Source organism: Castanea sativa, chromosome 10 (assembly GCF_040712315.1).
Source record: "Castanea sativa cultivar Marrone di Chiusa Pesio chromosome 10, ASM4071231v1".
Taxonomy (NCBI): Eukaryota; Viridiplantae; Streptophyta; class Magnoliopsida; order Fagales; family Fagaceae; genus Castanea; species Castanea sativa.
The window spans coordinates 21,612,813-21,640,003 of NC_134022.1; the positions used below are offsets into that span (position 1 = coordinate 21,612,813).

Here is a 27,191-nt window from a genome sequence, read left to right on the forward strand (position 1 = left end):
TAGAATTTTTTTTTATAACGCGAAAATTGTATATAGCCAAAGTACTTAATATACTTATCTTAATAAATATTTTTATGTTAAATAGCAAGTATTCAAAATAGTAGAATTATTATAGATGCTTGTTATGTTCAAACAAGAACGGTGAAATAAAAACCAAAGAAAAAATTGTGAAAAATTAAGAATAAATCAACATCAACGAGGAATCTAAATAATTTACTCATATTTTGAATATTCGGGAGTTTGAATTACACTTGATGTAATTTATTAATTTTTACATCATTTTTTAACCATTAATTCCACTGCGTGCAATTCAACAGCGGTCAAATACTTTTATCCATGTCAGTTAATTCCCAGAAATTGCCTTCTTTGGGACTTTTCTTTCTTTAATTATTTATTTCTGTCTTCTGCAGTTTTTTAAAAGTGGTGATAATTTGACTTTTCTATGATGAATGAAGATGATGGGAAATTGGCCTAAAGGCGAAACTTATTGTGTCTTACTCTTATTGGCCTAAAAGCGAAACTTATTGTGTCTTAGATCGTGGATTAATTCAAACTTTCAACTTTTTGTTTCTTTCTATTTCTTCCTTTTACTTTACAATCGGTCCCCACATCATTTTTGGGGTTACGTACACATCTTGGTTTGATTAGCTTATTTTTCTTCCTAGCTTCCTTTCAGCTTCGTTTATTTTTAATTTTTATATAGATGCAAAGTGGATTATGTATTATTTTAAGAAAATATGACTACATATTTTATTCTGTAATCTAGACAAAACCCGGTAAGAGTATCTCTGTATTTTACTAAATTTAATCTTTTTCTAAATTAAAAAAAAAAAATCTAGTGTGGCACAACAGCACAAAGATATTTGTACCATATTATTATTTAACATAATTTTATTCATATACCATATCCTCATAAAATAAAATGTAATCTCTCTTCACCAGAAAATTTTTGCTCTTGTCTTTTATTAACATTTTTTTTTCTAACTAAATTTCTACATAAAAATATAATTTATTGTTTAGTTAAAAAATGTAAGTAGAATCATTCAATGTATAAATTTTTATCCAGTATTATTATAGTTTCTTAAATTTTTAAACAGATACAAATTGGAATAGGAATATATTTTCTTAAAGTCTGCCACGTGCAAAATAGAATGCTAACGCATGTTTTGAGTCAGGACTTATTTTTCTTCTTGCACCAAAACTAGAATACAAATTGCTAACTCAAGAAAAGGGTGTAAAATTTAAGAAGTTATAAATATACATAGTTCTTTGTTCTTCTCAACAGGTCCTTGCTCCTTTGCCCTTGAGTTTAGCCCATAACATTGATCAGAGTGTTGCAAACATGGCTGATTCCGCAGACCAAGAAACCCTTCTTCCATCCTTATCAACCTCAACATTGACATATAAGTATGATGTCTTTGTTAGTTTTCGAGGGGAAGATACCCGCACTAATTTTACCGACCATCTCATTACTACTTTAGAGAGCAAAAAGATTCGTGTGTATAAAGATGACAAAAACCTTCCCAGAGGGGAATTTATTTGGACTGAGCTGATGAAGGCAATTGAGACGTCAAGGATTGCCGTTGTTGTGTTCTCAAAAAACTATGCTACTTCGAATTGGTGCCTAGATGAGTTAGTGAAGATCATGGATTGCAAAAGGGTGTTGAATCAAAAGGTGCTACCTATTTTCTATAATGTGTCTCCGTCCGAGGTGCGAGATCAAAAAGGGAATTTTGCGGAAGCACTCCCTAATGGCCCCGAAGTCATGGTGAACAGTTGGAAGGCTGCTTTGAAGGATGTTGCAAACTTATCGGGCTTGCATTTGAAACCGTTTCGGTAATACTAGTTGTTACATATTGTTAGTTATCTTTTCCATTATAAAACATTCCAAAATATAGTCATACTAATTTCTAAATAGTCAACACAATGCATTAAATGCTTTATTTTTATTACTTTTTTGGAAACAAACACATACACACATCAGGTATAGGGAATAAGGCTCTAATATGAGATGCAGGGAATATGTGAGATTCGAATTAGAGACACGAATCACTACAAAATATGTCAATATCAATGAACTATCACTTGAACCTAATCAATAAAATAAAATAAAAATTATGTCTCGTTTTGAGTATTCCAATTTATACTATATTACGGGTGAAGGTAGGTGAAATTTTGTACCACATTTTATGTAAATGAATGATTAGTACTTTTTTGTGTTATTTTTATTACACTTATCTAATTAAATCAAATTGTATTATACATATATTTTTCTAAAAAAAATATAAGTTTAAAAGATACTACTAATGCATCAATTTTTTTTTTCTTTTATTACTTGTAATTCTATACAAGTATAGATAGATCATTAAACAAAAGTGTATTAAAGATATATATTACTACAAATATACTAGTGAATCTCTTTAAATAAAAGCTTTATTTAGTACCATCGCACATCTTTGGTGCAATGGTTACTCCACAAGTATAAGTGTTTGTGAGGTGTAACGGGTAAGAGCCGGGGTTCAAATCTCCAAGAGGGGAAGCTTCAAACACATATACACTTAGATTAGGCTATAGATGAATTTCTATCTTGTATAAAAAAATAAAAATAAATAAATAACTTTTTTTAGTTTTTTTTTTTAGATTTTAAAAAGAATGGTTGTGTATTTTATGCTGAGAAGGTAGAGATCATTATTGTATTTGTCATTTATGAACCATAACTCTTATACGGTACCATATGAGAGTTAGAATCTGGCAAAATTAGGATTTCACGTTTAAAGTGCCTAATTAGATAAAATATTTTGAAATACAAAAAACATGACTAACGTTTCTCTTATTATACTAATTAAAAATATTTCAACTTAATGAAGCTTTAGTACTCTTATTGATGATATTGATGAACCAAAAGTGTATTTTCAAATGACACTGTTGGTTTTTTTAGTCCCTCAAGTTTGAAATGAAAATTATTAGTCCCTTAGGTTTAAAAATGAGTTCGGTTAGTCATTTTGTTAACAAGAGTTAGTTTTAGTGTCTACCTAGCTAACAGAGTTACGATGTCACAAATTTTAAGTGACTTGGCATCCAATTTATTATTAAAAAATTATATTCTATCTGACTCATTAAAAAACCATTAATATGTTAGAACCCAACCTAATTCGGGTGACCCATTTAGAAACAAATATTCCCAATTTCAATGACATTACCCAGATGAGATATCCTTAATAACACCATCATCCACCGCTCAACTGCCTCCCTTGAGACATATTCCTCGAACACGCAAAGCCATTGGTGTGACAAATCTTTTCAAGTTGAAAAACATATGTTATTTTCTTGAGCTTTATGAGTTAGCTACTAGCCTAGTAGACTACTAGTGCCTATTTCATTCACAGACTACATATAAAACTCTTTGGTGTAAATTACTTGCTCTTCTGTACTGTTCTTTTCATTATTCTCTCATAACCACCACAAAAACATCAGATAATATAATCAATTAATCATGCTTAGTTTAAATTTTAAAAGTAAAAGTAATATGTAGCTGATTTGTTCGTCGCACTAGTGGCTGTGTGTATCAGAGAGATTGGTCAAGATGGAGGAGGACGGTGGTGAGAGCGGTAGACAACAGTGTTGTTAGGGATCTCCTTCTCTAGTTTCAGATCTGGGTAGTGTCATTTGAAATTGGGAATACCCATTTTTAAATGGGTCACCCGATTAGATTGGGCTCTTCTACTAGGTTAATAATTTTGTTTGTGTCATATTTGAATCTTGAAATTTTTAATATTAAATTTGATGACACGTAACTTAAAATTTGACAAGTCATAAAAAATGCGCAGCCCAGTCAGAATTCTTTGATGAAGGAATATTGCGCACGACAATTGCTGCAGAGCCTTCAGGAACATCAATCTGCCATGAATCCGTAGCTGATTCCCTATGTAGATTTTTTAAAATTATTTCAACGGTTTCCTTTATAAAGTCTGACTCTGGACTGCAATTGGAAGCGTAGACGAAAAAAAAAAAAGTATATAAAAATATTAATTAATCAAATAAGAAAAATATAAAATTATAATAAAGACGAAACTATATTATTGGTTCTTAAAATTTTAGTCTCTTAAATTTGAATTGAGCTTTATTGGTATTTTAAGTTTAAAAAATAAATGCAATTAGTTCATCGGTTAACATCTATTAGTCTTATTTATTTGGTACCTGGTTTTAGCCGTTGTTCTGCCTCTTATTATGTTTGCTGCTTTTTCCTATAAAATATTTCACATGATCCCGTCAGGCTTACACTTCTGATCTTTTGATTTTGATGTATGTCCTCAAAAATTAAAAAAATGATGTATTTTCATTTTGATAACTCATGTTTAAATTCGCTTGTTTTTAATAGCTCATTAAAATTTGCTCATTTTTGTTTTTTAGTTTGGTATCAATGTCAATTCCATCTTCTTATCTATCTCTACTTGTGATATGATTGTTAATTGTTAATTAAAATTGCAATTGTGACATCTGGTCCAATTAAAATAACCAAATATACACGTCAGTAACACCTTCTTCTTCTTTTCTTTCTTTATTCTCTTTTTTTGAACCAATATAAATAGTGGTGAAGCCAAAAATTTGTTCTATGGGGCATTAGCAAAAAGTTATATATAACTTCGTTTTTATTTTATTTTAATTAAAAAAAAAATGAGAGTAGGATTTTTAAAAGTTAGAGGCAGACCATACACCCTAAACCATTGATCAAACCCGTTAAATACATACCATGGTAGAAGCTGCCATTAATTATCCACAAAGCCCAATCATCGTCCCATTTTAAACCCTAAATCAGCTCTTGTAAATTTGTAATCAACCATAACCGAAAGTCACCACCTATCATCTCCATGAGCTGTGTTATCAAAAAAATTCCACTACAAAATGGCAGCATCTAAAGAATGTGGATGTCAAGGATGGTATTTGGATTTTTGGTGAATGAGGGTTTTAGGGCTTGTTTGATTTGGACATGACTCAGTTTTCATAACTTACTGCTCATAACGGAAAAAATATTAAAATAGCATTAATTTTCAAAAAATATAATTAGTAGTTAAGTTTTACAAACTATATTTTTTACTAGCATCTCGAGTCTAAAAGACTCGATTTTTGGGCTATAAATCGAGTCTTTAATGCTCGATTTTTATGGTATGATTCTGTCTGATGTGGCATTTTTTTCACGTGGCGATTACTTGGAAATCGAGTCTCTAATACTCGATTTACAACCAAAAAAAATGTCCTCTGCCCTCCATCCATTCCCAGAGCAAAACCCACCACAAAAAAAAAAAAAAAAAAAAACGAACACAGTCAGCCCACTTGGGTCGCGCGGCCTGGGCGCGCTGCCTGGGCGCGCGACCCAGGCCACCGCGAGCGAGACCTAGGCGCGCGCTGGCCTGGGTCGCGCGACCAGGCAGCGCGCGCCCAGGCCGCGCGACCGGGGCGCACGGTGGCTTGGGTTGCGCGCCCAGGCAGCGCGCCCAGGCCGCGCGACCTGCGTTCGTTTTTTTTTTTTTTTTTTTGGTGGTGGGTTTTGCTCTGGGAATGGATGGAGGAAGAGGAAATATTTTTTGGTTGTAAATCGAGTCTTAGAGACTCGATTTTCAAGTAGTCGCCACGTGGAAAAAATGCCACATCAGATAGAATCAGACTATGAAAATCGAGCATTAAAGACTCGATTTATAGCTCCAAAATCGAGTCTTTTAAACTCGAGATGCTAGTAAAAATATATAGTTTGTAAAACTTAACTACTAATTATATTGTTTGAAAATTAATGTTATTTTAATATTTTCTCCGCTCATAACTCATAACTCAAACTCAAAACCCATAACGCATAACCCAAACCCCACTATCACTCAAAAACTCAAAAAATTTTATTTGATTACAAAACCTAGTCACATATCTCAACTTTTAAGTCCACTTTTTGCCAAAATGATAGAGCCCACCCCATTCACACTACACAGTGGGTTTATGGTTGCTACCCGCATCCATTTTCTCTTCCCCCTTTTTTCATATTCTCCCATCAAACAACCCAGAAAAGCAGAGTTGCACATAAGCCAAAAGCAGAGCAGTCAACTCCCACTTCGACGCACACACACAATGGGAACAGGTTCTCATCTTCTTTAATCTTCTTTCATTTTCTATTTCATTTTCCCTTCATCAATACCCATTTAATGCCTCTCTTCCCAGAAACCCATTTCACTCCTCTCCCTCATCTGATTTCAGATTGTCACCCAGGGTTGGTGAGCACAAATGAAGATAGGAATAGCTGTCGCTAACGCCGGCCAAACCATTATATAAGGTAATTTCCTCATGTGGCTTTAGCTTCGTTTTTGTTGCTCTGTTTGGATTTATTTTTGAAAAAACCTAAGAAACAGATTTACTCTACTTTGCCTTTGAAAATATTAGGAGATTTTGGGTTTGTAATGCTTAACCCCATTTCCCACAACAATATTTATGCAATCAATGGGTTTTGTTGAGTTTGGGTTTAATGTTATGTATGCTATTTGGGTTAGATAAATTCGGATGGGAATGTTGGTTGTTTGAGTTTGGGTGTATGTCTATGAATATATACATTCTTGGCGTAAATGCACTTTTAGTCCCTATGTTTTGATTTTTTTTCCATTTTGGTTCCTACATTTTAATTTTACCACTTTTAGTTTCTCAACCAATTAATGCGTGTTATTTATTGACATTTTTTTCGGTCAACTGACGGAAATAGCTGAGGTGGCAACTGAAGGAATTAAAATATTATAAAAAATGCCACATCACCCATGACACATTAGCATTTTATTTTTATAAACAATTTGTCAATTTTAACTAAATAAAAAAAGAAAATTTAAAAACACAAGAACACAAACCCAAAAAATCAAACCCAAAAACACGAATTCAAAATTAAACCCATTGAATCAACTTCCTTTCCCACTTGAAATCAAATCAATAATGCAATAAATTTTGAGAAGAGAACAATGACCAATGCTGAAAGACCCATGCTGAAAACACATCAATTTTTCTCGTTCTTCCCCAAAGATTCATAGCCAAAATCATAAAATCAAAGAAAACCCAGAAATCTCAAACACTCAGAAACCCAAAAACTCAAACAAAACCCAGTTTATTTTATAAAAAAAAAAATTATTAAAATATCACTTCTTTCTCTCTCTTCTTTCAATCACACGGTCACTCCTCTCTCTCATTTCTCATCTTCCTTTCTATCTCCCCTATTTCTGATCTGATGTCTCTCTCAGATCGGCGTGGACTGGAGATTGAAATCTGCAGCATGGACTGAAGATCGATGGCAACAGCGTGGTGGTTTGGAGATTGGTGGCGATGGCGTGGTGGTTTGGAGCGGTGGCGATGGTGGATTCTCTCTCTTTCTCTCCTTCCGTTCCTCTCTTTCTCTCACTCCGATTCTCTCTCTTAGATTGGATGTGGATTTTGGTTTTGCTTTGAATTTTTGTCGTGGGTATTGATGCAAGATTCATGGTGGCAGCAATGGGGGATTGCTGTGTTGTTGGTGGGGATGGGTTCACTATGGGTTTAAGGAGGTTGCTACTGATGTGGGTGGTGATTTGGTGGCAATGGGTATGTGGGTGTTCTGATTCTCTCTCTCAAATTGGGTGTAAGTTTTGGTTTTGCTTTGAATTTTTGTCGTGGGTATCAGTGCATCTGCAGGTTCCTGGTGGTGGCAGTGGAGGGTTGCTGTGCAGGTTCAACTTTGTATTATTTTATTAAAAACTCAAACAAAATTCAGTTTATTTTCACACACTTAATCCTTTGAGTTTTTGGGTTTTTGGGTTTTTGAGTGTTTGAGATTTATGGGTTTTCTTTGATTTTATGATTTTGGCTATGAATCTTTGGGGAAGAACGAGAAAAACTGATGGGTTTTCAGCATTGGTCTTTGTTCTCTTCTCAAATTATATTGCATTATTGATTTGATTTTAAGTGAGAAAGGAAGTTGATTCAATGGGTTTAATTTTGAATTCGTGTTCTTGGGTTTGATTTTCGGGTTTGTGTTCTTGTGTTTTTGTGTTTTTAAATTTTCTTTTTTTATTTAGTTAAAATTGACAAATTATTTATAAAAAAAATAGATGTTGATGCGTCATGGGTGATGTGACATTTTTTATAATATTTTAATTCCTTCGGCTACCACCTCAACTATTTCGTCGGTTGACCGACAAAAATGACGAAAATAACACGCGTTAATTGGTTTAGGAACTAAAAGTGGTAAAATTAAAATGTAGGGACCAAAATGGAAAAAAGTCAAAACATAGGGACTAAAAGTGCATTTACATCTACATTCTTCATTCTTAAATGAGGGTTGGTCACAATTCATACTTTTAGAATATATAACTAGTTATGTTCACTTGTCAATTTTTGTTGTAAGCTCTAGTTTCCTTGCAATCTTTATAATCTGGAGGAAGTAATTACTAGAAAAACTAAAAGGGTCATCAACATCAGTCCATGGGAAAAAACCCAATTTAACATCCAAAGTAGAATACCAAAAAAAATTCATAAAACATAAATTAAAATGAAAATATGACAATGGACATGAAAAACGGAGAGGGAGAGAGAGATAATTTGCACTTGGGAGAAGATCACAAAAATAATGGCTCGTTAGAAACAACTAATGGTAACAGAGCTCAATGTCGCTGGTGAAGATTCTGACACTCCTCAGTATTTTTTCTTCAATCATGGAAAGTTCATCTCAGGCGATTTTAGTGCTTCGGTTCAAATTCTCAAATGTCGCTAGAAATGAAGAAGGCGAAATGTGAGAGGAGGCGGAGAGAGGGAAGGTGTTGCTGAAAATTTTGGGGAAGAAATGAATTGAAACGAGGAGCTACGCAACGGTAATATCAAAGGACTTAAGATGATTTGAGTGACAATGCACTACACTTGGGTCCCACAAAGTCACTCTATTTACTGAACTGCCACTGAAAATTAGTTTTAAACTTTTGGAAATACAAAATTTTTGTTCTTAGTGAAGGAAAAAATTGGTTTTGTATCTCATACAAAACACATAGCGGAAGCAACAAATAAGGATTTATTTTATTCATGATTGATAACGTGCACTACGTAAATTTCAGAATTTAAGAACAAGATAGCATACCTTAGTGTGGAGAAATTCAAAACCAACGATTGAAGTACTCGGGAATACTTTTAATCTTCACTCCAATTCCACTTTACACCCAAGATGTGTGGTCTCTCAATCAGTTTTCAAAGTGAGAATGAAAGTGTGTGTCTCACACTTACATACACACCGTTTCTTATTTCACTAATAAAAATTCTGTATGTTTCTCCTTTTATAAGTAACTGCTTATCTAATTGGACTGGCCTATTGGGCCTTTCCAATTGGGCTTTAGTGTGTGGCTTGGAGTGGGACCAAAAGGGACCAATAAAACACTAGCTCCAATGGGCCTTGGGCTTTTCCGTCAACTCTTGACAAGTCCAAAATTACCATTAATTATATTTAATACCACTATATAAATATAATTGCACTCTAGGCCTTATTAATAAATTATATCCCAAGACTTTATTATGCATGCAACTCCTTCATTAAAATATTCGTAGTAATCCAAAGTCATGAATATAGACTACCACTTTGAAGATTACTACATCTTAATCCTTGAGTACCCGGTTTAATCCTTTATGTTATTCATCATATATTTATGAAATCCAATTTCATAAATATATACTTTAGTAACTCCTTACTAAAGTGGTTGGGCCCAACACTCTGAATAACTAAACCCATTGAACTTATCTCAAAGGAATATTTTGTATCTCCGTTAAGAGACTATGAATTCCATCTTGAGAATATATGTTCCGTCAACACTAAATGCGGATGCCCAACATATTGAGGTTTTGACCATAACTAATAGATCTCACTCTTGATATATCAAAGCAACCTACATCTCATGATCAGTTCCATTATTCTCTCAGGATTTAGAGTTGATGTAAGTAGAAGTCGTGAGATTTATTATTCATTTGACAGTCGTTAGGAGAATAATAAATCTCACAGCGGTCCAGTTCAATATGTCTTAACTCTTAAAACATATCAACATACCAACTAAAAGTCTCTACTTCCATGATCAAGACAAATCATCTTAGTTGATATGTTATAGTATTCGTAGATGAAACGCTCAATTTTATCACCGACTACGAACTAAATTTCTGAGTTTCCAAAGAACTTGTGATTTATATCTTCTGTGACTTTTCACATAAATCACATACAATGCATCTCATGGACTATGATAATGTCTTAGTTCATTTATAGATAGTCTCATATAATTAAACAATTTAATTATTAAATACATGCCAGTAAATTGGGTTTTAGGGCATAAACCCCAACACTTAGTTTCCATCACCCAAACTCAAAATTTTGAGTTTTAAGTGATGGAAAGTGGAAACAACACTCAAAAACCTAGCCCAACACTCTTATTTATGTGGGTCCCACGATATTTGGATTATGGGTGATGAAAACTGAGTTATATAACTCAGTTTCATCAAATCCAAACAGCCTCTTAGGCCATGTTTGGTTTCAAGATGACTCAAAACTCAGTTCTCAATATTCATTTCTCATCACTCAAAACTTTAATCCATGTCTCAATACTCAGTTCTCTATTTTTCTTAACTCTATCCCATAAGTGTTTGGCTCAAAAATTTGAGTGTAGTTTTCATCTAAAACAACTCTATTTTTACTGAACTAGTGGACCCCACATGCTGACACATATTAGAACGGTAAACTCCTCTTTCCACTCTTCCCATTCCTCTTTGTTTCGTTCTTCCCCACTTATCAGATCAACTAATAAAAGCAACAACACAGATTTTCTCTCTTCCCCTTCCAAATCTCAAAAAAAAAAAAATATATATATATATATATATATATATATATATATATATATCTTAAGCATAGCCCAGATTTTCTCTCTTCCCCGCTCCAAATCTCAGATTTTTTTTTTCTCTTACCCACAACCATAGAGAATAGCAAAGGAAGGGAATAAAGAACCCAAGCTCCATTGCTCAACAACCATTCTCTCTTTCCAAAACCAATGACCCATTCTTGTCTCACTTGAATTGATCATTTTTTCTCATTTGTGTTTGACATGATTGGGTTTGATCAAATATTGTCTCAAATGTTTGTGGGTTTGTGTCTGTGGACGAAAAAATGATATACCAGTTGAGCCAAGATTAGATCAAAGAGAAATGAAAGACTGTGTCGCAAGAGCCAAAAGAAAGAGAGAAAGAATAAGAATAGAGAGTTCTGATTTGTTTGAGAGACAAGAGAGAGAAAGTGGAGTTTAATAAATACTGATAGAGACAACTCATCAATGTGGGTCCCAGACGTTGGTTATTTTTACAAAACTGCCATTGTAACTTAATTCTCATAACTTGAAAACATCAAAAAATTGTTTTCAGTTTGCATAACTCAAACTCAATTTTTTGAGTATTGAGTTATGAAAATTGAGTTAAGAAACTGATCTAAACACAATAAGTTCATGTGGGGCTGTTGACACCTCATTTTGCAACCCGTATTTAACCTCACTTGGAGGGTAAAATGGTAATTTTGCCTTGGAAATATGCATGTGGATTCTAGTCATTAGATCATTAATCTCATTTTACCAAAATAATCTTGATGTTGTAACGATTAAATCGACTGGTCATAAGCCCTAATCAGACCACCCAATTGAAAGTTATCATCAAATCAAGTTTTAATGACTGAGATGCAGTGTCACAAATTAAGTCCGACCATATGTGATTATAAACAATTGATTTCAATTGATTATATGTATAATCAATTTGAGATAAATGATGTGTCATAATTTGATTGGTTAGGACTACATTTTATGGTAAGATTACACACACCTAATTAATTAGATAGTTAAACATTAATTATTCAATGAGTAATTTGTGAAATTATCTTTTAATTAGAGTAAATTTGGAACCAATTAAGTCTAAAATGGGAGTGATTAGAGCCATTTAATGTTAATTGGGAGTTAATTTGGGACCTATTAAAGTTAATTGTGCTGAAATCATTTTTTAACAAATGACATCTACTCACTATTTCATTGATATCTCTCAGAATATTTTGAATCTGTGAATGAGGTTAATTTTTCCAGAAACTAGACATTTGGGGCTTCAATTTGAGCATAAGAATGGAACAATTCCCATCAGAATTGGGTCAAATATGATTTTTCGAAATTGGCTCTACAGGCTGTTACGGTAGCTACTGGAGAACCGAATTCTGGCTTGCTCCTCACTCCCATAAATCTCTACATTTAATACTCCAGATTTCTCCCAAGGCTAAAATGAAGTCTAGGTTCATGATTCTTTGTCAACCCTCATTAATGGCCTTCAATTCATATTTCCTCCACCACTACTATATAAACCCCCTCTCCTTCATTCCAAGACACACGAAAACCCTCTCTCTTCTCCTCTCTTGAGTTCTAGGAAGTGGAGTAGTCTTGTCATATCTTGGTCTTCTTGAGACTTAAGGTATTGAGTGAGACTCACTTTTCCTCTCATAACTCTTCTTTTCCTCCACCCTTAGGACCTCTCTCAAGAGTCTCCTCATCCACCATATGGATCTTGCATGAAGGTATAGTCCATTTTCCTTATTGTTTTTTTGTATTGCCATGATGAGAGTTTAAGATTAAAGCATGATAGTAATTATTTAAATTCCCTTGAATATGTTTGAATGTTCTTAATTGTTCTTCAAATGTTCTTGGTTGTTCATCACATGTTCATGCATAACACTAGTTTTAATCTTAAATTCACATAAAAAATATGTTTGTTTAATAATTCTTTCAAATCCTTAAATCTAGGATATCACAATCCACACACATTCACTAGAATTTATTTTTTCAAATCCAAATGCAATGCTTAATAAATTGAATTAGGATTTATCACATGCACATACTTTAAATTCAACATGCAAATTGATAGATAACATATTGGATGATGTGATATGAATGTTAGCCACCATAGTCTAGAAGACCGGTTTCACCGGGCAAGGTGGGTGCTTAACACTTTCCCACCTTGTAACATAGCCTCCGACCTTAGATCAAGGGTTAGTAGATCAAATGCTTATCCATTTTAGATTGTAATTAGGAAATAAAGCCATGTACTTTATCTTAGACTATATCTAGGACTAAAACCATGTAATTTTCCTATGATCAATGTAAATTCAATTGAAAACTAATAAAATGAGGAATTTTTCAATTTTGGTTTTCTTATTTTTTCAATAATTAAATAAGTGGTGACTCCATTGTAAAACCCTTGATCTAAAGGGAAAAATATAATTAGTCAAACCTCCATTTTGAGAGGCAATAACACAACTCCGCCTATTCATGTAGGTTTGGCCCAACACACTATTAGAATGGGCCAGGGTGCGGTCTCTCACAGGGGCCCACAAAATTTGGAAAAAGGGTTATGAAAATTGAAAATTGGGTGATGAAAACATCTAAACCAAACAAGGCTTAAAAACTCATTACACCCAAATTGCATCACCACCAACCCCTTTCTCCCCATGACTATCACATGAAATTGAGAGAGGGAGGTATATTGGTAAAGAAGAATTAAATAAATGGGAAATGAAAATGGGAGAAAAGCCACCACACCCCCCCCCCCTCTCCTAAAAAAAAGAGTTTCTTAAAGCAGTGGAGGAAATAAATTACAATAAAAAAGTAATTTTTGTATGGACAAAGTTGACACAAGATCAAAATTCACTAAAAGCATAATTCAAGACAATTAGGTTAGCCATAGTAACGAAACTTGGGTACAAGCATGTAATCTACAAAGCAAATGCTGTGAAATATGAATGTTATTCGTCCCTTAGTGCAAGTTTGATTTTACATTTGTAATTTTGTAGTGGTTGTGATTTGTGGAGTTTTGGGTTTTTAGCCATAGGTGATTCAGAACTCTTTTTACGAATGATTCATGATTATGCCTTTTTTTTTTATTTAAAATAAATTTTAATAGTTATATAGATATTTAATATTTTGTAGTGATTAACGATAGTATGTAGTCATGTAAATAAAATGATTAGTATGGTAAAAATTAATGTGAACATGAATACCTACCTAATTCGATTGACTAAAATATCCAATATCATATTTTAAAGAGTATAATTTTTATATCCTTTAATAATACTAGCCTCATCACACGCGCTTTGCGCGTGCGATGAGACTTTTCTTTTTTAGTGGTCCTATTTTGTAGGAAAAAACTGTATTTAATTATTTTATATATATATGATTTTTATTTTAAAAATCTAATTTATAAGTGAATAAATCAATTTAAAAATTAATAAGAGAGTGGTCCTATTTTTAGGTAATATTTTAGTGGGAGTTGGAGTTGCATTTTTACCGGATTGTCTTTTAGTTTTGTTTCTACTTAAACATAAGACTGTAGGGGCATCTTTGAATAAAAAAAAGAGTTTTTACCGGATTTTCCTTTAATTTTGTTTCTATTTAAATATAAGACTATATGAGCATTTTTGAACAAAAAAAATAGGAATCCAAACAGGGGAAGCCCCTTAAATAGCAGTATAGATAAAAAGAGCATAATTTACATGTTTCCCAAAACCAAAAAACGACGTCGTAACAACGCAGCGCCAAAACTGAAAACTTTTCCCGCCCCTCAAACCAATCCAAAAAACATAAATCTTCCCTCCCACGTTGGCAATCCGCGTGAAACCCCTTTCCACCAATCAGGAAAAACACTCCCTCAAACCTTCAAATTTCAAAAATCTCCCAGCCACGCTGGCAATCCGCACAACCAAAACCATCCAATCAAAACCCTCCTTTCCTCTCTATATAAACCAAAACACACCAAGCCCATCACACTCCCATACCTCACAAGCAAGGTACATTTCCAAATCCCAAAAACTCTCTCTCACTCAAAAACTCTCAAATCCCAAAACCCACAATGAGCTCCGCTGCAGAAACCACCACAAAGGGCGGCAGAGGCAAGCCAAAAGCCACAAAGTCCGTCTCCAGATCCCACAAAGCCGGTCTCCAATTCCCAGTTGGTCGTGTCGCCCGGTTCCTCAAAACCGGCCGATACGCCCAACGTGTCGGCTCCGGCTCCCCAGTCTACCTCTCCGCCGTCCTCGAATACCTCGCTGCTGAGGTTCGTTAAAATAACGCTGTTTTGTTTGTCATTTTCTGGGTTTCTGTTTTGGTTTTTGGTTACTGATTGTTTTGGGTTTTTTGGTTCTTGGTTCAGGTTTTGGAGTTGGCTGGGAATGCAGCGAGGGACAACAAGAAGAACAGGATTATTCCGAGGCACATACAGCTTGCTGTGAGGAACGACGAGGAGTTGAGCAGGCTTATGGGGTCTGTGACCATTGCTAATGGCGGTGTTTTGCCTAATATTCATCAGAATTTGTTGCCCAGGAAAGCTGGGAAAGGAAAGGGTGATATTGGGTCTGCTTCTCAGGAATTTTAGGTGTACTGGGTTTGTTGGCTTTCGTTAGGCTTTGTAATGAAGTAGCTTTTTGTTATGTAAAGCTTCACTTGGAATGATAATGAAATATTGGGTTTTATCTCAGATTTTCAATTTGTGTAATGTGAATGGTGTCTTCTGTTTTACAATTTGGAAATTATAGGAATCTGAATTTCAATTAAGCGCATAACATGGAAATGTGATTATTGAGTTTAATGTTTCAGATTGAATGTGTTTTGAATTGGAGTAATTATCTTTAATTCTGTGACTACACTTGGCTAATTTTAGCGTGTCTTTCAGATTGAATACGTTGAAAAAGGAAGAATCTGGGTTATTGACTAAATTTGACCTTATCTTTTGCGTTGTAAACTGAAATCTTGGTAAAATATGTTAGCCAAAAAAAAAAACCTGAAGCTGTGTGATGTTTGCGGGTCGGGGTCACTCATTTTGTGAATCTTTTGGGTATACATAAAGTCTGCTTTTCTATTGAAACCAAAAGTATATTGGGAATGTTGATAGGTTCTGTAACAAATTTTATTGGTAATTGGATCTGGCAACCTAAAAAACAAGCACTTTGTTCCTGCCTTCAAGTTTCTTATTTTATTTTCCCTTTAATTTTGGACTGTTGTAGTTATTAGATATTAAATTCTAATTTAATTATTGACTATGTCTGACAGTTTGTAGAAAGAAGGGAATAAATTTACTTCTTTTCTAAATAACTGAAACTATTTTAGAGAGTGAAAACCCATAACAAAAAACAAACCATTGTATAAAGAAATTTCTACAATTACAAATATGTTCCTCTTATGAAAACCCATACTGCCAAACTCACTTTAACCAACAAAAACAGAGAAAAGACCCTAACAAAATAAAGAATCCCGTGTAATTCTGCTAAATCTCCTTACAGGCAGGCACAGCCAAAGTCAATTAATTCAGATGATATTTCCTTTGCAAGTTGATAGCTTGAAGATTCTTCACCTCTAGGCAATTCAAAAACTCCTTTCTTGCTTTCTTCATCAAGTTGCCCTTATTCAAGTTTGGAACCTCGGATGTACACACTCTCTTATTATTGTTATTATTACTCACCACTGTGACTACCTTCACTTGCCTACTTTGTTTGCGTTCCTTCTCTTTCTCATAAAGTTTCCCAACTCGTTCGATCGCCCTATTAGCTTTCTCACTCGCTTCCTTCAATTTAGCCTCATACAGTGCCACCCACTTATACCACACCTTCCTTTCCTTCATCCTTTGAGTCACAACATTAGCATTTTGAACCCCAAATTTTCTTTCATAGAATTTCTTCCATAGCTTATCAGTCACTGGGCTAAGATCTCTTCCTTTGGATTTCAAACACTTCTCCACATACTTCAACTGATCAACAGTGCAGTGCGGCAAAACTTGCTTAAGAATTTCATCATCACATGCGGCAAAAATCTCTAGACCACGATTGTCACCAACGTGAGTAGCGTGCGTTAGTTTGTCTATCAGCTTCTCAGGTGCCAAACTCTGAATATCTGCCATATTTGATTGTTGTTTGATGAAGAAGATCACACTTTGGTCACGTATATATATACAAGTATCACCGACTTTACTCGTTTCCTAATCCTTGAAGGCATAGGAAATAGATTTATGGGCTAGCCAGCCCAATACTCGTTGTTTAGCCAATTTTTTTTTGCGCCTTTGTAAAACAAATTAAAAGATCTTTTTTTGGAAACGTTAGGAATCGTTAATTCAATCAAGTCTAATGAAACATTGAAATTTGAAACAAAACTTTTCCAATGGAATATGATTTAAATTTGGGGGAAGAATTTGTGTTTAGTACTTTAATATATTAGCAATTTTATTTAGTTCTGTGTTTCTAAAAGCTCAACATGGATGACAAAAGAATCCCCCTCCGCGCATGTTTTTCTTTGCGGCCAAAGGATGATGGGGGCGGGAATGAGTTTTGTTTGTGTTTTCCCTTCCCGAATGTATGTCTATAATATTTTAATTTATTGTATACAAAATATATTTATACTTTTTTTTCCACATATTTTACTACTATAAATACTTTTGGATCACTTTGTTTCTTATTCTTTGTAGATCATAAATGGGGGAATGGAAAAATACGTTTTCTATTTTTTTTGCAACAAATTGAATCCTTAAAAAAAAAAAAAAAAGAATATGGTAACAAATTTACTAAATTGTACATTAAATCCTATAAACTAATAAAATTTTGATTTGTTTCACAAGAATAAAAAAAAAGAAAGGACAAAATTAAACTCTATAAAAAAGTGTCAGCTCTATTTAGGGCTGTAAATAAACCAAGCCATTAGTAGCTCGGGCTTGGCTTGATAAAAAATTCATTATTGTTTGTTTGATTATAAACAAGCTAAGCTTAAACTTTAGTTTTAGGCATGTTTAATAAATGAGCCGAGCCCGAGTAAAAAATATTGTTCATGAACAAACTTGTGAATATCAAAACTCGATACAAAAGTAACAAAACAAGTTGAGCCTAAACTTATTTATGAGTTTGGTAATAAAATTGATATGAACTTGACAAGTAAACTCATATCCTTCTAAAACTTTAATTAATTATAAGTTGAGACCACTCATCCAAATCGAATAAGCTAGATAATAAACTTCATATAGGCTTGATAATATACTTATGTTGCATCTCAAGCTCAAAAACATGATATCGAGTTTAAGTTTGGGCTTGATATTGAGCTTGACCTTGGCTTGACTAATGAATCAAGCCAAGTCAAGCCGAGCTGAGCCGAGCCGAGCCGAGTTCAAGTTTTTATACTTTATAATGAGCTTAAGCTTAATCATTATTTGTAGGCTCATATCAAGCTCAAGCCAAGCTTGAACATTCTATTTTTGTTGTCGAGTCGAGCTTGAACTTTCACTACTTGACAAAACTCGGCTTGTTTACGAGCCTAGCCCTATTGTTTGAAATTAACTATAGAAAAATTATTTTTTGGTTTAAAAATGAAGAAGAACATTTTTCCTTTTATATCTTAAAAAAAAAAAAAAAAACTCAGTTTGGATTAGGTAGGGTTTAAGTACCCATGTGACCAAGAGCCAGGGACAGTGGCGACTTTAGAAATTTTCTGGAGGGTGGCCATTGAGAAACTTTAAATTATACAAAATCTAATAAAAATAAAAATTTATATATTGAAAAAAAAAACACAAATACATTAAGTTTTACAATTTTCTCGAGTTTTCATATTTTGAAACAGTTGCACGATAATATCTTTATCAATGCTACTACAAACTACACCTCTTTCAAATTTAAGTTCAATAAAATTTTTCATATGCTTTTTTTTTGTTTGAGAGGGCCTAATATATTGTTAAGAAGAGTAAAGTTTTTTTTTTAATTTTGTTGGATTTAAAAAAATTTAGGGTGATCACATACTCACAGTTTTTTAAGGTTAGACAAATTATAATTTAAAAAATGTGTGTGTATATATATATATAACTTTTTATTTTTATTTTCCAGGTTTAGGCCAAGCTGGCCTGTGTCCATTCTATTGCTTAGAGATAATTTAGCCCCTTATGTGTGATGGGAAAATGAGTAACAAAATGATAGATTTATTTATCTTTTTAGTACAGCCAGATATTATAGCTTAACTGAAATGAAAATAGCAATGGGATTCGAGTCGGCCCAAGTTTGAACCACCTTGAATTGGGCCAACAACAACAACCTGTTCAATTCATCTACATCTTCGAAGCCCATCATCATCCCTGAAAAAAGTTAAAAAATCGAAATCTTTGTAAAAAAGACATTTCCACTTTCCCACGTTTCCTGCCATGAAAAAAATTTCAAATTCCCGCAAAATCACAATGCCACGTTGGAGATCCGCACCTAACTAATTTCCACCAATCAAAACCCACCACAGCATTCTCTCTCTTCCTATATAAACTAACCTTAACTCCTTCGAACCCTCAAACCCTTATATTAACATCATCAGACACAAACAAAATAAACACCTTCATTTTTTTCTCCAAGCAGAAAAACCAAAGTACAAAACCCAAACAAAACCATGAGTTCCACAGGAGGTTCAACCAAGGGTGGCCGAGGCAAACCCAAGTCCTCAAAGTCTGTTTCTCGGTCACAGAAAGCTGGGCTTCAATTCCCTGTGGGTCGTATAGCCCGGTTCTTAAAAGCCGGCAAGTACGCCGAGCGTGTCGGTGCCGGAGCTCCGGTTTACCTCTCCGCCGTGCTCGAATACCTTGCTGCTGAGGTTAGTCTTTGATTTTTTTTTTTTTAGGTTCGATTTCGTGGGGGTGTTTGGATGCCGAGAATATGTGGGAAACTGGGTGTGCTGATTTTGTGTTTTGCGATCGTTGCTCTGTTAGTTTATGGATTTGGGTGTTGGATCTTTGGATCTATGCAATTAGAGACTTTGTTTAGTATTCAGTTTTGGTTTTCTCTTTTCTGTTTGGTTGCTGAGAAAATATTGGATAGAAACTGTAAAGATACTAAATTTAGGAGAAATTGTGGTTGGTCTGTAAGAAAGCACTAGGAAGAGTTGTCATTTGTAGTGTTAAACCATTTGGGCTTAATTGATGTGATTTTGAGTTGTCTCATTAATTTGGTTGATGTGGTTCTCTACAGGTTCTTGAGCTAGCTGGTAATGCTGCTAGAGACAACAAGAAGAATCGTATTGTTCCGAGACACATACAACTTGCTGTGCGAAACGATGAGGAGTTGAGCAAGCTTTTGGGAACGGTCACCATTGCTAATGGAGGTGTCTTGCCCAACATTCATCAGAATTTGTTGCCTAAGAAGATTGGTAAAGGGAAAGGTGATATTGGATCAGCATCGCAAGAGTTTTAGGGTTTTTTTTTTTTTTTTTTTGGGTGAGGAATTTGATGTTTGAGATTTAAGAAATGGTCGAGGATGGGATTTGTTGGGTGCCCATTTGGGCTTTCTGATCTGTTTGGTCCTTGTAAACCCTTAATTTGGGTATTTTTGGTGGTTGAATATAAAGGATAATAATTTAATGTTTACAATTTTCTGTGTGAAATGAATATTATATTGTTTAAGCTGAATTCGGATGAAATGATGTTTTGGTTTTTGTTGGGTTCATTCTAGTGAATTGTTTTGGCATGTGTTTGTGTTTAGCTATTAATTTGTTCTTAATGTCTTGATGAAATGAGGATATTTTCTAACCTTTCTGAATCTATAGGTTCTAGTTTTCAGTTTTCACAACTAGAAACATGGATGTTTGATGTTTTTGACCTTTTTTGTTGCAAATGAAGCTTCTTAGCTATCAGTAAGGAGCTCACTGTGAGTGATCAATTGGCTTCTCTGGGTTGCTGTTGAGACATATGCACTGTCATTTGGCTGTTAGGTTATGTATCTGTGGTCTCACTCTTCATATTAGTGCTAGATTGCAGATTGTTCTCTTTCTTTTTGAAGTCTACCAACATTCAATTTGTGGAATTAGTCTTTCAAGAGTCACAGTCACATATCAAGTGGTAAGCAGATGCTCAAATTGGCTTTGATTTCAAGTACCAAGCGTTATGGTGTTGTGTCCTTTGGGCCAGGCTTTTATTGACCAGCAATACACTGCTGGGTTGAGACTTTGAGTTATAGGATCCCATGATCCTTTCAAGCAGCAAATTGACCAGTATGATAAGATTTCTTTTTGTTAGATGAAATGAAGTTTTGGGAGGCCATTCAATACGAGTTTCTTTCCATTTGGGAAAAAGTCATCACATGTCCTTGTCTGTAACCTTTCACCCTCTTCTAATTATCAAATCGTATGAATTTAAGCTTTTCTTACTATTTGGAACATAAATGGTTTGCTGGAAGTGGGGGACTTTGGATTTCGGAAATATTATTCTGTGTGTTTGGATATTGTTTATTTTGTTAAAAATTGAAAACAATAAAATAAAATAAAAATTTTTTAGTTATTATTCATTACTATTCACTACTGTTTAGCAGTGTTTATTTGCTTACTTGCACTGTTTTGCCTACTTGCACTGTTCCAATGAACAGTGCAAGAGGCGCTAAGTTGGAAAAAAGAAAAGAAAACAAAGCAGACGCAAACGTGAGACGTAGACGTGGATGTGGACATGCAAACCAAACAGATCCTTAATGTACTTTGTAAGTGCACAATTGTACTCAAATTCAAGAACAAGTGATGGACTCAGGTTCAATGAGGTTTATACAATGAAATTTGTAGAGTATGAGTTTGAAACCTAAGTTTTGAAAGTTGATTAACAGGCTAGAGTGTCACAAAATATGCAAGTGATAAATAAATATGACGAAGAAGCCTCCTCGGACGTAAGCCGAGAACAATTTGTATAATACTTCTCTTTTTATGCCAAATATTACAATTCTTAGTTCTTTTTCAGCTAACCAGCAGGTCCCCTCTTCTTTCCTCTTTCGTCTTTTTATATTCTTCTTCTTCTTCTTCTCTGTTTCATCCACGTGTCGCACAAATCTTCCTCTTAGATACTTGTCCCATCCACCACCTTCTTGAAGTCTTCAAATAATAGCAGGAAGACTGAATTCTACTGTTCAGAGGTCATTTCTCTATTAATGTGGCTAGGGAGGTAGATGCAGGGCCTTTAATGTGGTGGTAGCAGCATTTTCTTCAAATATTTCTCATACGTTCCTGTTTCTAAAGGGTGCTTAGATCACACTTTTACCCACCAGTTCTTCTAGAATTCTGCTTCTAACCCGTTTAACAAGCCCCAGGGCCGTTGCTGGGCCTGTCCGAGGAGATACTCCTCAGACCTCTATAGTACGGACTGACTTGTGGGCTTAGAGACCCTGACCAAACGTTTGTTCAAGCACTTTTACCCCCCACATACTCAATGAAGTATCAAATTCATAATATGCTGTACAAAATGAATACTAAGGGTGTGTTTGGATATTGTTTATTTGCTGAAAACTGAAAATACTATAGAAAAATAATTTTTAAATTTGTGAATTGTGTTGTGAGATTCAAATTTATATTGAAATTTGTGTTTGGATGACTTTTGTAGGTCTGTGAATAGTGCCATGAGACTTTTTTTTTTATAGCAAATGCACAAACGCAGGAATGGGACGCTTCCCAAATGCACACTAAGGGTTCGTTTGGATAGAACTTATTTTGTTGAAACTGAAAACTGAAAACACTGTAGCAAAATAATTTTTAAATGTGTGAATAGTACCGTGGGACTCATTTTTAATGAAAAAGTTGCTGAAAAGTAAAATTTGTAGGACCCATGAACAGTGCATTTGTGCACTGTTCATGGCTGAAAAGTCCAACCTTGCGGCTGGGTTAAAAAAAACTAAAACTAAAACGCGGACGCCAGACTTGGATCCAAACGCCCTCTAAATGTTTGTTTAGGATCCGCTTATTTTGTTGAAATTAAAAAATTTTTGTTAAAAGTATTATAGATAAATGTAAAAATTAGCTAAAATAGTATAGTGAAACTCATAAATAGTACTAAAAATTGCAGTAGAGTCATGAATAGTAGCAAAAATAAGCTAAATAGTAAAATAAGCTAGCTTTTTAATTTTTGCCAACTTATTTTACCATTTAGTTTATTTTTGTTATTCATAGGACTCACTACACTTTTTTGTATTAATCATGGATTCTACTGTACTATTTCAACTAATTTTTACCTTTAACTATGATACTCTTAGTAAAAAGTTTTCAATTTCAGCAAAATAAGTAGATTCCAAACAGACTCTAAAGCCAAAATTTTTCTTTTTTAACTTGTCTCTCCTATTAGCTATTGGATGTAACACACTTCGGCTTTATTCAAGCGCAACACAAACGTGCTTAGAGTGAAGCCTGAAGCCTCTCCGTCTAGGGATGACAATTTTGCCCTGCCCCGCAAAGGTGGTGGGGCAGGGATGGAGCAATATTTTGTCCTCGCACCCCGGGGTGGGGCGGGGATGGGTTTAGTATTTTTATTCCCAACCCGCCCCGTCCCCACCCCACACTAATAAAGACTATAATTATAAATTTAGTAAACCCTAAATCACTAATTTTTAAAGTGAAACACAAGAGTACAAGATATGAGATAAAATATTTTTTATTCTAAAACACTATTGCTATTGCCGCCTTTGACCCATCCCTCAAACGTGTTTTTCAAGGTTCATCTCATTTCACGTTACATAGTGCTTCCAGACTTCCAATAGGTAGGTTTGTTTCATGTTTTTTGCACATTGTTTTGTATATTTGACTATAGTAGGCAGTAGTTTTGTTGATATATTCGGCCCCACATTGTTTCATGTTTTTGCACATTGTTTCATTATGTATTTGGCCCCACATTATTTCATATTTTTGCACATTGTTTCATTATGTATTTTGCACAGGAGGGGAGAGATCTTCTATTCAGTTATATTCCAAAAACATTAAAATAATTGCAAAATTGAATGTTCAAAATTTCTTCAATTCTAGAACAAGCCAGAATAGTGAAGGGCCTACACTTAGAAAGAGTTTTTTTTTTTTTGGGTACATATCTCATAGTAGTTGAGTTTTAGTACTCATTCTATTCGGTTATATTTATATTTTTATATCCAACTTATTTTTTTCTTTACTATGTTATAGTCATAGTTATTAAAACTTATTTGATTGATAATCTTAAAGATTTTATCTTTGTTAATGTGGTTAAATACTTATATCTATATCTTTCTATTGACAGTATTTTTCCTTGAAATGTGTGAAAGCATTACACGGTTTAATTTGCTTGAATTTTTTCATAAGTGATATAAGTTTATCTTTTACATTGTTCTACATTGTTTGTGTTGGAGACTTTTGGCTTAGGTTTTGGTGTATGTATATTACTTTTTTATGATTGCTAAGTTACTAAATTATTATAAATAATTTTTTTAGGAATGACTTCAAGTGAAAACAATGGTAGCTCCAATCCATCTATTACACCCATTGGCAGCCATCAATCTCCAATGATGGTAGATGAAGATAATACAACTCCCTGTTCAACTCCGTTGGATAGGCCAGAAGATGCCCAAGCCCAACCTAACAATGAGATAACTGAGGAACGAGGGAGGTTGAAATCAATTGTGTGGAATCATTTTAAGAAAAAGGAAAGTTGATGGGAAAGACAAAGCTGAGTGCAACTATTGTATGAGATTGCTTGTAGGGGTCTAAAAATGGTACTAAACATTTGCATGACCACTTAAAAATATGTCCTATGAAAAAGTGTAAGGACATTAGGGATATGAAACAAAAAATTTTGGTGAGGGATCAACATAATGTGGACTCAATGGCAGGTGTGAATGCTTATCATTTTGATCAAGATGAATCAAGAAAAGAACTCGCACGTATAGTCATCTTGCATGAGTATCCCCTTTCTATAGTTGATCACATTGGCTTTAGAAGATATTCAACTTCTCTTCAACCATTGTTCAAGATGGTTTGCAGGAACACAATCAAGAAGGACATTATGAGCATCTATGATCATGAAATGGAGAAATCAATGCATGAAATAGAAAAGAATCGGAGTAGAATTGCTATTACCATTGATATGTGGACTTCACAAAACAAAAAGCGAGGGTTTATGGTTGTAACGGCACACTTCATTGATGATTTCTGGAGATTACAAAGCCGAGTTATGAGGTACATTTTTTTAAGTATATATTCATTTTTTTATTTAAATTTTTTTCAAATATTGTATGAACTTATTTCACTGTTAGTTATAATAATTTAAATTTTTTATTTTAAGTTTATTTATGTGCCATCTTTACATACAAAAGAAGTGCTTTATGATGTCCTTTTACAAACCTTGTTGGAATGGAACATTGATAGGAAGTTATCTACTATAACAGTGGACAATTGCAGTACCAATGATGTAGTTATAAATATTATACTAGACAAGCTTCAACGTAGTACCCTTGTTATGCGTGGATCAATGTTGCATATGCTTCTTAATTTGATTGTTCAGGATGGTTTGAATGTTATTGGATCATGCATTGAGAAGGTTCGTGAGAGTGTGGGATTTTGGACTGGATCAACAAAAAGAAGGCAATGGTTTACAGATATGGCTTGACAATTACATGTTGAATGTACCAAAGAACTAACCCTTGATTGTAAGACTCGCTGGAACTCTACCTATCTTATACTTTCTATTGCTATAGAGTATCGAGATGTCTTTTTTCGATTGAGCCAAAGGGAGTCATCTTATAAGTGCATTCCAAAAGATGAAGAATGGGGGATGGCAAGTAGTATATGTGAGAGATTGACATTGTTTTACAAGGTTACAGAACTATTCTCATGTACCTCATATCCTACAGCTAATCTTTTTTTTTCTAAGGTGTGTGAAATAAAAATTGCTTTGAATTCTTGGTTCATAAGCCCGAGTGATATAATTAGGAGTATGGCATTTAAAATGTTAGAAAAATTTGATTGTTATTGGAATGTGATTCATGGTGTTATGACTGTGGCAACCATTTTAGACCCAAGATATAAGTTTGAATTGTTGGAATATTATTTTCCTCTTATTTATGGTCATGAAGCTAAAAATGAAATTCAAAGAGTTAGAGATACTTGCTATGAAATGATTCGTGACTATACTTTTGGGAGAATGGGTATGAAAGGTACTTGTGGCACTTGTGTAAGTGAGGATCCACAAGTTGATGACTCTCTTGTGGACTTTGAAGATATCTTAGTCAGAAAAAAAAAAGGGTGGGAATATTAAATTGGAGTTGGAGCATTACCTTGAGGATGATCTAATGCCAAGAATGTTGGAGTTTGATATTTTGGCATGGTGGAAATCTAATGGGCCTAAGTATCCTACTTTGCAATGTATTGCAAGGGATATCCTAGCCATTCCAGTGTCAACTGTTGCTTTAGAATCAACATTTAGCACAAGTGGTAGGTTGCTAAGTCCACATCGCAATAAACTTCATGCAAAGACTGTGGAGGCATTGATGTGTGCTCAAAATTAGTTATGGGATGAAATCAAAGGTAATCAAATTTACCAGTTAGTCTATTTAATGATTCATGTTGCTGCATTCTTCACTGCATTTTTCAATTGTTTGATTAAATTTGTCTTACTTTTTTTAGGCCCTTCATCTATTGTAGATGGAATTGAAGCTAATACATTCCAAAACATCCTTGATGATTCTGATGATGAAGAAGAAAGTGGTGTCACTACATTGGGAGAAAGTGAAACTTATTCTTAAAGAACTAATCAATTTTTATTTGTTATAAGACAATGTTTATTTTGTTAAAGAACTAGTCAATTATCCTTGATGATTCCGTTCATGCAAAAACACTGTTTATTTTGTTATAAGAAATTTTGAATTATGTTGTTAAGTATTTGACTATTTAAATACTTGGTTTATTTAAATGCTTGGATTTTAAAACATTTTGTTTTGTTGTGATTTATATTATTGTACCAAAAAATTTATTTATATATATAATTGTATTAGGGGCGGGGGCGGGGCCCCAAGGGGCGAGGATGGGGCAATGTAGTTTTCCTCACACCTCGGGGTGGGGCGAGGATGGAGAAGGGCAACAACCATGCGGGGCGGGGACGAAAATCGCATCCTCCGGCCCTGCCCCGCCCCGCCCCATTGCCATCCCTACGTCTCATGTCTTAGGTTGAAGAAGGGGATCAAGAGTTAATTGGTAAAGAAGGTGCTGTTCGTTAAATATTATTAATATAACATATCATAATTAAGAACTCAATTTCAAACGGGGATGTAGCTCAAATGGTAGAGCGCTCGCTTTGCATGCGAGAGGTACAGGGTTCGATCCCCTGCATCTCCATCCAATACAAATTTT

At 34.2% G+C, this 27,191-nt stretch overlaps 3 protein-coding genes, 1 long non-coding RNA gene and 1 other non-coding gene across 5 annotated transcripts; 4 read left to right on the plus strand and 1 right to left on the minus strand.

The window, feature by feature from the left end:
* Nucleotides 1-1,177: 1,177 nt before the first annotated feature.
* Nucleotides 1,178-7,863, plus strand: LOC142611574 (uncharacterized). The gene is made up of 3 exons (XR_012840074.1): nucleotides 1,178-1,836; nucleotides 6,238-6,313; nucleotides 7,257-7,863. It is a non-coding gene; the product is annotated as an uncharacterized LOC142611574 (long non-coding RNA).
* A 6,976-nt stretch (nucleotides 7,864-14,839) lies between these two features.
* Nucleotides 14,840-15,555, plus strand: LOC142612540 (histone H2AX-like). Its single transcript, XM_075784620.1, has 2 exons — nucleotides 14,840-15,135; nucleotides 15,232-15,555. The coding sequence occupies exons 1-2, from the start codon at nucleotides 14,932-14,934 to the stop codon at nucleotides 15,451-15,453; spliced, it is 426 nt and encodes a 141-aa protein (XP_075640735.1). The 5' UTR covers nucleotides 14,840-14,931; the 3' UTR covers nucleotides 15,454-15,555.
* Nucleotides 15,556-16,377: 822 nt separating this feature from the next.
* LOC142612218 (uncharacterized) lies at nucleotides 16,378-16,971 on the minus strand. The gene has a single exon (XM_075784334.1). The coding sequence runs from the start codon at nucleotides 16,969-16,971 to the stop codon at nucleotides 16,378-16,380; it is 594 nt and encodes a 197-aa protein (XP_075640449.1).
* Nucleotides 16,972-19,379: 2,408 nt separating this feature from the next.
* Nucleotides 19,380-20,448, plus strand: LOC142611869 (histone H2AX-like). The gene is made up of 2 exons (XM_075784010.1): nucleotides 19,380-19,676; nucleotides 20,051-20,448. Exons 1-2 carry the CDS (start codon nucleotides 19,476-19,478, stop codon nucleotides 20,270-20,272), a joined length of 423 nt encoding a protein of 140 aa, XP_075640125.1. The 5' UTR covers nucleotides 19,380-19,475; the 3' UTR covers nucleotides 20,273-20,448.
* Nucleotides 20,449-27,103: 6,655 nt separating this feature from the next.
* TRNAA-UGC (transfer RNA alanine (anticodon UGC)) lies at nucleotides 27,104-27,176 on the plus strand. The gene has a single exon. It is a non-coding gene; the product is annotated as a tRNA-Ala (tRNA).
* The last annotated feature ends 15 nt before the right edge of the window (nucleotides 27,177-27,191 follow it).

What these genes read in the sequence shown, in the direction of transcription:
- LOC142612540 (XM_075784620.1), top strand. Translation starts at nt 14,932, where the DNA reads ATGAGCTCCGCTGCAGAAACCACCACAAAGGGCGGCAGAGGCAAGCCA. An exon ending in TCGAATACCTCGCTGCTGAG is followed by an intron (nt 15,136 to 15,231) that starts GTTCGTTAAAAT and finishes TTCTTGGTTCAG; the next exon opens with GTTTTGGAGTTGGCTGGGAA.
- LOC142612218 (XM_075784334.1), bottom strand. Translation starts at nt 16,971, where the DNA reads ATGGCAGATATTCAGAGTTTGGCACCTGAGAAGCTGATAGACAAACTA.
- LOC142611869 (XM_075784010.1), top strand. Translation starts at nt 19,476, where the DNA reads ATGAGTTCCACAGGAGGTTCAACCAAGGGTGGCCGAGGCAAACCCAAG. An exon ending in TCGAATACCTTGCTGCTGAG is followed by an intron (nt 19,677 to 20,050) that starts GTTAGTCTTTGA and finishes GGTTCTCTACAG; the next exon opens with GTTCTTGAGCTAGCTGGTAA.